At 32.8% G+C, this 13,592-nt stretch overlaps 1 protein-coding gene and 1 long non-coding RNA gene across 4 annotated transcripts in view; both read left to right on the top strand.

The window, feature by feature from the left end:
* Window positions 1-2,322: 2,322 nt before the first annotated feature.
* Window positions 2,323-6,122, top strand: LOC111710936 (uncharacterized). 3 transcript variants are annotated; one of them, XR_002767153.1, is made up of 4 exons: window positions 2,323-2,378; window positions 3,360-3,408; window positions 5,382-5,456; window positions 6,068-6,122. It is a non-coding gene; the product is annotated as an uncharacterized LOC111710936 (long non-coding RNA). The 3 variants fall into 3 exon arrangements; XR_002767154.1 differs by lacking the exon at window positions 6,068-6,122 and adding an exon at window positions 5,890-5,924; XR_002767155.1 differs by lacking the exons at window positions 5,382-5,456; window positions 6,068-6,122 and adding an exon at window positions 5,032-5,085.
* A 710-nt stretch (window positions 6,123-6,832) lies between these two features.
* LOC111710933 (myosin-9) overlaps window positions 6,833-13,592 on the top strand; it is an 8,463-nt gene continuing 1,703 nt past the window's right edge. The window contains exons 1-7 of the mRNA XM_023485141.1: window positions 6,833-6,843; window positions 7,819-7,872; window positions 9,059-9,145; window positions 10,171-10,273; window positions 11,749-11,813; window positions 12,349-12,458; window positions 13,273-13,360. Of these exons, the coding sequence (XP_023340909.1) occupies window positions 6,833-6,843; window positions 7,819-7,872; window positions 9,059-9,145; window positions 10,171-10,273; window positions 11,749-11,813; window positions 12,349-12,458; window positions 13,273-13,360 (518 nt within the window). The remainder of the gene's footprint in view (window positions 6,844-7,818; window positions 7,873-9,058; window positions 9,146-10,170; window positions 10,274-11,748; window positions 11,814-12,348; window positions 12,459-13,272; window positions 13,361-13,592) is intronic.

Below are 13,592 nucleotides of genomic sequence, written 5' to 3'. Positions count from 1 at the left end.
TATTCATTTATTCATTTAAGAGACAAAAAAGGGGACCAAAAAGAGGCAAAAAGGAGACCAAAAAAGAGGCAAAAAGGGGACCAAAAAGAGGCAAAAAGGGGACCAAAAAAGAGACAAAAAGGAGACCAAAAAAGAGAAAAAAGGAGACCAAAAAAGAGACAAAAAGGGGACCACAAAGAGGCAAAAAGGGGACCAAAAAAGAGAAAAAAGGAGACCAAAAAGATACAAAAAAGAAACAAAAAAGAAACAAAAAAGAAAAAAAAGAAAAAAAAGAGACAATAAAAGACGAAAAAATTACTAACAGACGGAAATGAGGCAAAAAGATTGATTTAAGAGTTAAAGATCTAATTGTTTACATTTTCAGAAAGCTGGTCAACTGCTTCCTGTCCTTGCTAGGTACAGTAGTTTATTTATCAATATTTATTGAGTTTCAACTAGAGATGCTTATTTGCATAAGGCTCATTGAGTCAAAAATCTTTAATTTTCACTTCCAGGATATCATATCATATACTTGCTGTTCAGGTCATTATATTTCTAATGATCTTCCATTAGAAGAGTTGCATCATTAGATGTTCATAAACATACCTTTTCATTCATTGTCTAAGCAAGAGATATTCTTGTTTTTCTATCTAAAAACATCGGGTTCTATCAAAGTGAGTTTTGTGCAGAATATCTTACAATTGTAAATGGATTAATCTGGTCATTCAATTCTTTAAATAAAGGGCCACATGAAACTTATTTATTGGATATTGTTTAGATTGCTTCACAGTATTCCCAGCACTACTCACAATAGAACAGTTAAACTACTAGATCTTCTGCAGTACATTGTACAGGTATACACTAGATCTTCTGCAGTACATTGTACAGGTATACACTAGATCTTCTGCAGTACATTGTACAGGTATACACTAGATCTTCTGCAGTACATTGTACAGGTATACACTAGATCTTCTGCAGTACATTGTACAGGTATATACACTAGATCTGCAGTACATTGTACAGGTATACACTAGATCTTCTGCAGTACATTGTTCAGGTATACACTAGATCTTCTGCAGTACATTGTACAGGTATATACACCAGATCTTCTTCAGTAATCGTACAGGTATACACTAGATCTTCTGAAGTACATTGTAAGGTATACACTAGATCTTCTGCAGTACATTGTACAGGTATACACTAGATCTTCTGGAGTACATTGTAAGGTATACACTAGATCTTCTCCAGTACATTGTACAGGTATACACTAGATCTTCTGCATTACATTCTACAGGTATACTCAAGATCTTCTGCAGTACATTGTAAGGTATACACTAGATCTTCTCCAGTACATTGTACTGTTATAAACACTTTATCTTCTGCAGTACATTGTATAGGTATACACTAGATCTTCTGCAGTACATTGTACAGGTATACACTAGATCTTCTGCAGTACATTGTACTGTTATAAACACTTTATCTTCTGCATTACATTTAACAGATTTATACACTTTATCTTCTGCAGTACATTGTACAGGTATATACACTATATCTTCTGCAGTACATTTGGCATGTAAACACTAATATACTGAAAAGATAACACGCGTTTTACGNAATTTCAACTGACAATCCGTGTGTAGAGTGTTAAAGGGACTACTGTTATGTGGGGGGGGGGAAGCACCGAGCGAATCTTGCGAGCAAGCAGGGGGAGCCCTCCGCCATTTTTTTAAGGAATTCGCATACAGAGTGAGTATTTTCATTGCTCAAAATAGCTAATTACTCTTACTAATATGTAAAAATATTGCCACCTTAGAACTGTATTTTTAAATTAGGTCGAGGATATCCCAATTTAGAAAAAAGGGACCCTTTTCTGATTTTTGTAAACATTTTATTTTTAAAACATTCCAATTAGAATTCCAAGTAGAATACATTTTTGCTTTTGTAAAATTTCTACATCGTTTTGATGTCGCTGTAATGTTACAAAAAACAATAATAATGTCTATCAATGCTGAAAGCATGATAAACTTAATTTTTAAGATAGGAAAGAATCATATTCAATTACTTACAGTGTTGGTTAAAAATCCACAGTAAACTTTAAGTTGATCTCTAGAAAAGGGGGGGGGTCAAAAGATACTCTTGACCCCCCATTTTTCAAAGAAGGGGGTCTTCGACCCCTTGATCCCCCTCCTGTATCCGTGCCTGCCGGGTTACATACTTTGTGCCAAATCCCTAGATAGGATAAATTTCTGAGTACCGGATTGAACGGGTTTCATTAACACGATGGCGGTCTGATTAAATATTATATTGAATATCTGAATATTTTATTAAATATCTGAATATAGTGGAGATGATGAGAAGATGAGATTTATGTCTGCTGTAATCCTCTCCTCTCTTCTCAGGTCAGGGTATACAAATACAAGGTTGTTTTTTTAGAAAAAGAGTCCTTTTTAATATACTATTTTGAGAACCCAGTGTTGCCCAGGGTACTCATAGTTAGTCCCGCCGTTTACCCCTGCTTGGTAGTAAATTACGATTTTAGCTATTTTTCTCATACAAGTGGACCCACTCAACTTAGAATCTTAAAACCTAAGCACATTACCGTGGTTTTCCCGAGTTCCCCTATAAAAATTTGAGGCAAATCGGTTAATAGGCATGGCTCAAATTTGGTCGTGTGGCAAGGAACTTCGCGCTTTACAAAAAAACTGTTGATGAGAGATGGGATATTTTAATAATAGGAAGAAGTCCAGACTGAAAAACCAGGACACGGAAAGGACTTGAACCTCCAATCCATTACTGGAGTCCATTGTCATCCCCGCCCTTTGTGATTTGATTTGATTTGAATAGGTTCCTGAGTTATGATCGGACAAACAAACAGAGATTACAACTTAATATACATAGATTTTACTCATAAAATGGTGGGTGGTATCTGTGATTGGTACAATGGTGGAATGTCAGTAGGTGGTCCGTTGTAATCAAGAAACAAATTCACCATATTTTTCTCCAAACTGAAGTATTACAAATAGTAACCCTAAACTTAAGATTTGATTTATTACAGTCATTTCGAGTCTGAAGTCTGATTTGGTTTTTTTTGTTAGAAATATCCTGGGTATTAAAGAGTATTCTCTACACAGGGGGTTTTAAAATAAAGTTGGTATTTTTAAATAAGCTGGGTGTTTCAAAATAATCTGGATGCTCTAAAACAAACTGGGGTTTCAAAGTAAACAGGGTGTTTCAAAACAAACTGGGTGCTTCAAAGTATACAGGGTGTTTCAAAATATACAGGGTGTTTCAAAATATACTGGCTGTTTCAAAACAAACTTTGGTGTTCCATAATTAACTGGGTGTTGCTAAATGAATTAACAGTGTGTTTATTATTTTAGGAAGAATATCCTGGTTGTAAAGATGCTGCTAACCCTTCATAACCAGGATGTAAGTTGATTGATTTTGAAGGGACTGTATATGTAATTTCAACTGTCAATCCGTGTGTAGAGTGTTAAAGGGACAGTAGAGTGTAGATATAATATCAACTGATAATCCGTGTGTAGAGTGTTAAAGGGACTGTATATGTAATTTCAACTGTCAATCCGTGTGTGGAGTGTAAAAGGGACTGTATATGTAATTTCAACTCTCAATCCGTGTGTAGAGTGTTTAAGGGACTGTATATATAATTTCAACTGACTATCCGTGTGTAGAGTGTTAAAGGGACTGTATATATAATTTCAATTGACTATCCGTGTGTAGAGTGTTAAAGGGACTGTAGATATAATTTCAACTGACAATCCGTGTGTAGAGTGTTAAAGGGACTGTAGATGTAATTTCAACTGGCAATCCGTGTGAAGAGTGTTAAAGGAACAGTAGATGTAATTTCAACTGTCAATCCGTGGTGAAGAGTGTTTAAGGGACAGTAGATGTATATCAACTGACAATCCGTGTGTAGAGTGTTAAAGGGACTGTAGATATAATTTCAACTGACAATCCGTGTGTAGAGTGTTAAAGGGACTGTAGAGTGTAGATATAATTTCAACTGACAATCCTTTAAGGGACTGTAGAGTGTAGATATAATTTCAACTGACAATCCATGTGAAGAGTGTTAAAGGGCCTGTAGATGTAATTTAAACTGACTATCCGTGTGTAGAGTGTTTAAGGGACAGTAAATGTAATTTCAACTGACAATGTGTGTGTAGAGTGTTTAAGGGACAGTAGATGTATATCAACTGACAATCCGTGTGTAGAGTGTTTAAGGGACTGTATATGTAATTTCAACTGACAATCCGTGTGTAGAGTGTTAAAGGGACTGTATATGTAATTTCAACTGACAATCCGTGTGTAGAGTGTTAAAGGGACTGTAGAGTGTAGATATAATTTCAACTGACAATCCATGTGAAGAGTGTTAAAGGGACTGTAGAGTGTAGATATAATTTCAACTGACAATCCGTGTGAAGAGTGTTAAAGGGACTGTAGATATAATTTCAACTGACAATCCGTGTGTAGAGTGTTTAAGGGACAGTAGATGTATATCAACTGACAATCCGTGTGTAGAGTGTTTAAGGGACTGTAGATGTAATTTCAACTCACAATCCGTGTGTAGAGTGTTTAAGGGACTGTAGATATAATTTCAACTGACTATCCGTGTGTAGAGTGTTTAAGGGACTGTAGATATAATTTCAACTGACAAGCCGTGTGTAGAGTGTGTATGGTTATGGTGGCTTCTTATAATTTTTAATAATATTAAATGACATTTACAAATATCCGGATTCTAAGACATTTAATTTCAAGACTTATCAAAACTCACATTCACAATTCCTGAAAAGCCCCCCTTCCCCCTCTTGTTAAAAGATAATGTTGGCAGAAAGGTAGGAATGCTTTGCTAAAATAGGGAAATTAAATGATTTTTAGGAGGAAATAAAAGAATTTTTAGGAACAAAGTGTCTATTTTTCACTCTACCCCATCTTAAAATATATACCCATATTCTATTTAAATAGGAGTTGGTAAATATTTTAATGTAGATAATATAACATATTCTAATATATACCTCTATTCTGATTATATAGGAGTTAGTGAATATCACTGATGTAGATAATATAACATATTCTAATATATACCCCTATTTTTATTATATAGGAGTTAGTGAATATCACTGATGTAGATAATATAACATATTCTAATATATACCTCTATTCTGATTATATAGTAGTTAGTGAATATCTTTAATGTAGATAATCCAACATATTCTAATATATACCCCTATTCTGATTATATAGGAGTTAGTGAATATCACTGATGTAGATAATCCAACATATTCTAATATATACCTCTATTCTGATCATATAGGAGTTAATAAATATCTTTAATGTAGATAATCCATCATATTCTAATATATACCTCTATTTTGATTATATAGGAGTTAGTGAATATCACTGACGTAGATAATCCAACATCATTGATCATGGAGACAATTCTAGTTAGAAGAGAACAGGTAGGTGATTTTAGAGCTAACATTTTCTTGAAAAGTCACCCACATTTCTACTTGGCNCCCTCCATCATTCAAATGATACTTTTCCCAAGAACCTAGGGTTTATTCGTTGAATTAGGGAAAATTAATAATTTTGTGGTAAAAATTAAAAAAATAAAATAGAAAGTATCAAAAAGGACGAAAAAACGCGCCTTTTGATGTCCAATTTTCCCCCCCCAGATTATTAAAAATCATTCTTCAAATAAAATACCTCTTGGCAGATTTTGGAGATTTCTTTTTTTTAAATTCATTCAATATTGACAGCAATTGAATTGGAATTTAAGGAACTGTCAAATAACCCTCCAATTTTAAACCTGTCATGTAAAATTCTTCTGATATTGTTCACTTGTAAATGAACTTGTTTGTATCTGTACCTTCTGATACTGTTTACTTGTAGATGAACTTGTTTGTATCTGTTTACTGATATTGTTTACTTGTAAATGAACTTGTTTGTATCTGAAACTCCTGATATTGTTTACTTGTAAATGAACTTGTTTGTATCTGTAACTCCTGATATTGTTTACTTGTAGATGAACTTGTTTGTATCTGTACCTCTTGATATTGTTTACTTGTAGATGAACTTGTTTGTATCTGTTCCTCCTGATATTATTTACTTGTAGATGAACTTGTTTGTATCTGTTTACTGATATTGTTAACTTGTAAATGAACTTGTTTGTATCTGTTTACTGATATTGTTTACTTGTAAATGAACTTGTGTGTATCTGTACCTTCTGATATTGTTTACTTGTAGATGAACTTGTTTGTATCTGTNCAGGTATCTTGATATTTAAACCCGAATCCAGTGGCTCTGCAACATGTTAGCTTCCTAGATGGGGGCTTTTCATATCCGTCCCTTATATTATCTTGTTGTTAACATTTTTAATTTTTTTTTAGTTTTTAACAATATATATAAATTAGATAGATGATGGTCAAAGGAATTAAACAGGGTGCTCACACGTCTGCACACACCCTGTCATTGTTCTTGTTGCACTTCATTTTCTGCACTTCACTCTTGTTTTCCTGTGCTTCAATTTTCCATCATGTTATTGGTTAAATTTTTAAAGTAATGTTTTTTGGACGTCCCGATAACCACTAATAAGTATTCAGTTCTGGAATTTTGCTGGACACCCTGTTCCGTGTTTTATTTTGCAGGCCAGGCATTTCATTTTTCTTATTGCATTTACCAGGAATCCTGACTCATTACAGCTGATAAATTAGAAGGAAGAGGTGGAAAGGGGCCCATGGCGGGTGTACGTTTGGAGAGGGTTAGGAAGAGGAATTTTTCCTGAAAAAAATCCTACTTGTTCCGTGATTTATAGTCATTTCCGACTTGTGTGGAAATGATGAACTCGTATAGTGTTGCACCACATTATGCATATGAGGAGTACAAATATACTTTTTTTTTGAAACTCTGGATTAGATCTAACGTATCACTCCATTCTTCACCAAATCTTCTCAGCGAAATCTAATTTTTTAGTTTTTATTGCGTATTTGGAAAATCTCCCTGTATTAAAAAAAATTTAAAATACGATATATAAATTTTTATGGCGACATCTGCAAAGAACAAATGGAGCCCTTTCCGATGCGTCCCCCCCCCCTCCCCCAATAAAAGAGATAAAAGAGTTGAGAGCAGGATAAGTGAAATCCGGTATTAGCGTGTACTTCATTCCTGATTTTTGAGTTTCTGTATTCCTTCTTCCAGCTGAGATTTATGGCAGAGAAAAGCTGAAAATGAAGTTTTACTATTTATTTCCTTTTTTCCTTTATCTTGTCTGGGATGAATCCTGCATTCCACTCAGCGCTTAAACTACTCCAAATCCTGGGACCGCTTTCATCCATGCTCCCGGCTCCGTTTCACGGAGAAGGAACTTGGGAGGACCTCTCCTGTGAGCGAATAGGATACGACTGGTATCTTATCTTATCTATCTTAATGGCCAAATGTCATCCTAAACACCGATTTTTGATCGTAAACTCCAGTTTCTTCATTAAACTTGGCTAACAAAGACAAAGACAAAGAATATTTTGGAAATGAGTTTTTGGTAAAACTTATCTAGAAGAAAGTAATTAATTTTTGAAAATTAAATTTTTATATCCCTGTGTGGTTATGAAGGGTTAAGTTTTTGGTTTTTAAATTAATACGATGATTATTTGACTATTTTTTTACTGTTATTGAATCATTATTTGTTTATTATTTAATTGTAAATTAAATATAATTCAATTATAATTTAATTATTATTTTATTATTCTTTAATTATTCTTTGATTGTAAATTGAATATAATTTAGTTACAATTTGATTATTGTTTAATAATTTCTATTTGTTCTTAGAGAGGGTGATAGACTGATGTTTAATTTCTTCAAGGACTTTATTCAAGATATTAGGTAAACATTAGCAAGTATTCTAAATTCTGTTGAATTTTGGTTTGATTTGATTTTATATATATTTTTTGGTTTAATATGTTTTAAACTTACTATGTTTTAATTTGTAATATGTTTTAAATTTGGTTTGATTACTACTGGGTTGGGTTTATTTAGTTCTCGGCCCGGTGTCACGTGATAATCAGCCCGGGCGTGAGATAAGGTCCGAGCTACTGCATTTTTTAATAGCTTTGACGCCTTTCCCACGTTATTTGATTATAAAAGCATTTGTAAACACTTGCAGTGTGTAAATTTTGTTGTTAAATAAGTTGTTAAATGTAGCAATACTAGATGAAATGCATTAAAAAAAAAACAATATTCCGGTTCAAATGTCGTCTTTCTCTCAAAGAATTTAAAAAAAAAACATAGATATTTTAGATTCAATCATTAGCACATGTAAAATTTTTGTAATGATAATTTGCAATATCACAATATTGAAAGGAATCTTTAAAATTATTTTGTTAAATTTGTTGTTTCTGGCCGAAATACAGTAGCCCGGACATTATTGCAGGACTGAGCGGACTCTCACGTCACACCGGGTCGTTCTATTTTTTTAAATCTTCAAATACTCTGCAAAAAGCGACGTCATGGCGTCTTAATTGCTATTTGTATAAATAAGCTATATAGCTCTACACTCTTTATCTAGATAAAGGTAACATATGTACTTATAAAAACACATATTCATATGCATGCATTACTTTACATTATTTTTTGATTTGATTTGATTTGATTCGGCCTAGATGAAGTTTGATGTTTATTTAATTATTTATTTATTTATTTATTTATTTATTTATTTATTTATTTATTGGATATATATTTGGAAGCAAATCTTTAAAGGGGTTCCAGAGTTATGATCGGAAATATATTTGGAAGCAAATGTTTAAAGGGGTTCCAAAGTTATGATCGGATATATATTTGGAAGCAAATCTTTAAAATGGGTTCCAGAGTTATGATCGGATATAAATTAGGAAGCAAATCTTTAAAGGGTTTCCAGAGTTATGATCGGATATATATTTGGAAGCAAATCTTTAAAATGGGTTCCAGAGTTATGATCGGAAATATATTTGGAAGCAAATCTTTGAAATGGGTTCCAGAGTTATGATTTGATATATATTTGGTTGGATTTTAATTTGAATTGTTTTGTTTTCAGTGAGAATATTGCGTGGAAGGAAGCTTTGAACAGATTGAACGGTTTGGATGTTATTTCAAGCTTTCTGGCCATTCCAGCTTTCGAGGGGTAATCATTCCATTCATTTTTTCATTCATTCATTCATTCATTCATTCATTCATTCATTCATTCATTCATTCATTCATTCATTCATTCATCCTTTCATTAATTCTTTCATTCATTCATTTTTCATCCTTTTTTTGAGCTTTCCAGCTATTCCAGCTTTCGAGGGGTAATCTTTCCATTCATTTTTTCAATTTATTGTTTCATTAATTTTTTCATTCATTCATTCATTCATTTATTCATCCTTTCATTCATTCATTCATTTATTCACTCACTGTAATTTGTACATTTATTCAGTCATTTACTTACTTACTCAGACACTTAACTCTCATTCACTCAAACACTCGCTGACTCCCTCACTCAGGCATGACTTATTAACTTCTCATTAACTTACTTATTAATTTACTTATTCACTTACTCATAAACTTACTCTTTCACTTACTCATTCACTTATTCATTCACTTACTCATTCAATTACTCATTAACATACCATTATCTTACCCATTATCTTATTCACTAACTTACTCATTAACATACTCATAAACTTACTCATAAACTTACTCATAAACTTACTCATAAACTTACTCATAAACTTACTCATAAACTTACTCATAAACTTACTCATTCACTTACTCATTCACTTACTCATTCACTTACTCATTCACTTACTCATTCACTTACTCATTAACATACTCATTATCTTACTCATTATCTTACTGACTAACTTACTCATAAACTTACTCATAAACTTACTCATAAACTTACTCGCTAACTTACTTATAAACTTAATCGCTAACCTACTCATTAAATTACTCATTAAATTACTCACTAACTTACTCACAAACTTACTCACCAACTTACCTACTAACTTAATCACTAACTTGCTCATTAAATTAATCTTTAACTTACTCATTAATTTACCCAAAAACTTACTCATTAACCACTTACTAGCTCAGTCACTAACTTACTCACTAAATTACTTTTTAACTTAATCATTAAATTAAGCACCAACTTACTGACCTCTTATCTAGGCAGCAGAATCCTGACTTGTGGGACTCTTACTTCAGTTTTCTCTCTCCTCTCATCTCCTTCATCACTGGGGACTCTCTTAATATTCTAACGAATGTTATCAAGGTAGAATATATTATTACAAAGCCTTGGTTTCATATTCTATAAAAGGGACTCTACGCAAAATTTGAAGTGAACCTTTATGAAAAGATGTCAATACCCGATTCACAACGGTACCTTGAAAGCTTTGTATGATCATGTATGAATTAGATATCAACGTTGATAATTTTAAAAACTGATTATTTTCAAATGTGGTTTCTCTACCAAAGTGACTTGTGTATTTCTACTGCAGGAAAGCATATAAAAATTAAATACTTTAATATCATTGATCAGAAACAATGGTTTTAAGGATACTGTTGTGAATCGGACCATGGTATTTTTGCATGGAGGGTCACTTGAAATTATGCTTACACTTGAACACGACTCACAGAGCCCGTTACTAAATAAGAGTTTTCAAGGGATCAGGCTGAAACGTTCAGGTTTCCCTTCCCATTCTCCAGGCTAGCTTGTATTACATTTGGGTGCATATCCGAGAACTTAAAAAAAACCTTAAGATTTTTGCAACCCGGGACTGGCGGGTTTTGTCTATCCACTTGAACCCGACTCACAGCACAACAATAAGACCCATAAACTGTGGAATAGGAAGACGACTGTTAGACTCAAGTTATGATTAGAATTAGTCCAATCAACATGACACACAGAAATTTTGCAGTTACAGTGTAGACACACCATTTCCGCATAAGTTGAGTTTTAGATTACTAGTAAAAAAATTTGCTTTATAACAACATTAAATACAGATAAGATTGAATTGATGTCGTCTTCCTATTTCACAGTTTTATCTGTTTCACTGTTAAAGGGGTAATACTGTTTTCTTGCCATGCAAACCAAGAAATACACGAAATTTCAAAATGAATCCTGAAAAAAGTGGATATATGATTTTATAAATATTAAGTAATTGATTTATATTCTCAATTTACTATGGCTATTATAAAGCAAAATGAAAATTTCCAGTGAAAAATCGTTATTCTTGAATTAATAATCAAATATACTCTTAGTCCTGGCATGTCCAAAGTGTGGCCTGTTTTTTTTGTGTTTAGAAAAAATACATGACGCGAAGATTTTCATTCTTTGTAATAAATTAAAGTCTGAACGTAATTTTTTATATCTCCGCTAACATTAAAGTACATAAATGACAGACCACATTTTGGAAATGCCAGAACAATGGGAATTTTGTGAATGATACATTTAAAAGTAGGGCTAAGCTAAGCCCTCTGGTGTTTTAGAAATGATTCATGTGATAAAAAATATTCTAAATTATGTAATTGTACACCAAATAAGGAATTTATTATTATTATTATTTGTATTATTATATTATGTTATTTCATATCTGCGGTTATACCATGTTGGGTTACGGCTATATCATGTTAAAAGCACCAGTTCTTGTCCGATCATTGAAGTTAAGCAATATTGAGTTAAGTTAGTTCTTGGATGGGTGACTGCTAAATGCAAAAAAAAAATTAATTGTTTAATATTCTATCCAGCTTGAACCTTTGCTACCCTGTCTTCAGAACGTTTTCCTCCTCCAGAACCAGGATGACAAGGGCAGGTGATAAAATAGAAAAAAATTATATATGTATCACACCTAATTTTTGAAGGGACGGTTAGTGTAAGTTTATATGACCTTTCATGCAACGATGGCAATGCCCGATTTTAAAACTATACACTTAAACCCTTCAAGGATAATTATCTTAATCAAGTATGATTTAGATGTCAATGTTAATATTTGTTATTTTGTCAACAAGTAACTTGCGGAATTCTACTGCAGAAAAACATGCGAAAAACCGGAATTAAACACTTGCAGAAATCTTATCTTACTTTTATATCTTTAGATCAACAAAAACTGACAAACTTTGGTCTCATTTTTATAGTAATGTATCTGTAAATAAATTATTGTATAAGCGAAACTTTATTCTAAAAATAATTATACCTAGTTGCTGAAGATGTATTATTCGTGTGAATGCATCAAACCACACAATTTCGATCAAACTCGAGCCAGCTTATTTCTTATTTGTTCTTACACACAACATTGAAAATCATATATTATTATTAGAATTTTCCAATTTTGTATAAACTGTTTCAAGGGACTGCCTGTGTACCTGCCTGCAGCTGTTAAGTAAGCTGGTCAGCTTAGATAAAGCTCTTGTTCCTTTAAACATTACCCCTGAACACGCACGAACTGTATTCATGAAAGGTTAGATTTGTTAGATTTAGTTTTGAAAATAGGTTTTCGGGATCCGCAAGATTAAATTTTGATCTTTTCCTTGTTTTTCAACTTCAAAATTAAAATAATTGATAGAAAAACATTTTACCTAAAGCGAAAGTAAAAACGACAGTAATGTATGATCGGTGAAGATACCTCTAATATCCATTAAGTGGTATGTTCTATTTGCCGCATAGTACTATCTGAAACACGCTCACTATAAATAAAACCCCCTGACTATCTGAAACAGCTATTATATTTGATACTTGGGTTTGGTTGACATTTCCTATTATATACTAAATGACAATCAAAATATAAGTCATTCACACAAGTGTTTGGTTCCAAAATCCATTTAAAATGTAGCATGTCTGATTCACATCGGTACCCTTTAATCTTTTAACTGGGTAACAATTTTTAGCTATAAAATGGGAGATCTTATTCATCCAATATTAGACAAAGGTTTAAAGGGAGTGTCTGACTAGACATGGTGTTTAAAGGGAGTGTCCGACTAAACATGGTAGTTGAGCTGAGAATCCAGTATATTAGAGAAGTATTTTAAAAATCACATGCCATGCATTAATGATTGAATTTTCTCTCTTTCTAAATAATTATTTACCGTACTAACGTCTCATAGGTCTCAAATGGTTTCTAAAATATTCTCTAGAGTACTGCATTCTCAGTTAAACTACCATGTCTAGCAAGACACTCCCTTAAAGGCTACTGTTGGGTATCGGACATATTTGAAGAATCACTTGAAATAAAGACCACAATATCCCTGTAATAACCTAATACTATTACACTGTAGAGTTTGGAGAATGTAGCGCGAGCAAAGTTAAATGTACGCTAGCTGTAGAACTCGTATCTTACCTACACGTCCTCTCAACATCCTTCAGGTAATCTGAAGGCCATGATATTATTCTCCAATGCCTCCTAAATATATTCATCAAATCAACTTTATATTCGTGTCCTTCCTAAGGCAAAGCAGACCGCTTGCCCATGGATACATTTCGGAGGAGCGTCGACACCTATAATCCTATATCATTGAAAGATGGTTTGTCTGCTAATAATAATGATATTAATATTAATAATAGCTTTTTGTCCTTCTTTTCTGAAGTCATTTATGCC

The sequence above is a fragment of the Eurytemora carolleeae genome, unplaced genomic scaffold (assembly GCF_000591075.1).
Source record: "Eurytemora carolleeae unplaced genomic scaffold, Eaff_2.0 scaffold918, whole genome shotgun sequence".
NCBI classification, from domain to species: Eukaryota; Metazoa; Arthropoda; class Copepoda; order Calanoida; family Temoridae; genus Eurytemora; species Eurytemora carolleeae.
This window is presented reverse-complemented; position numbering and strand designations above follow the sequence as displayed.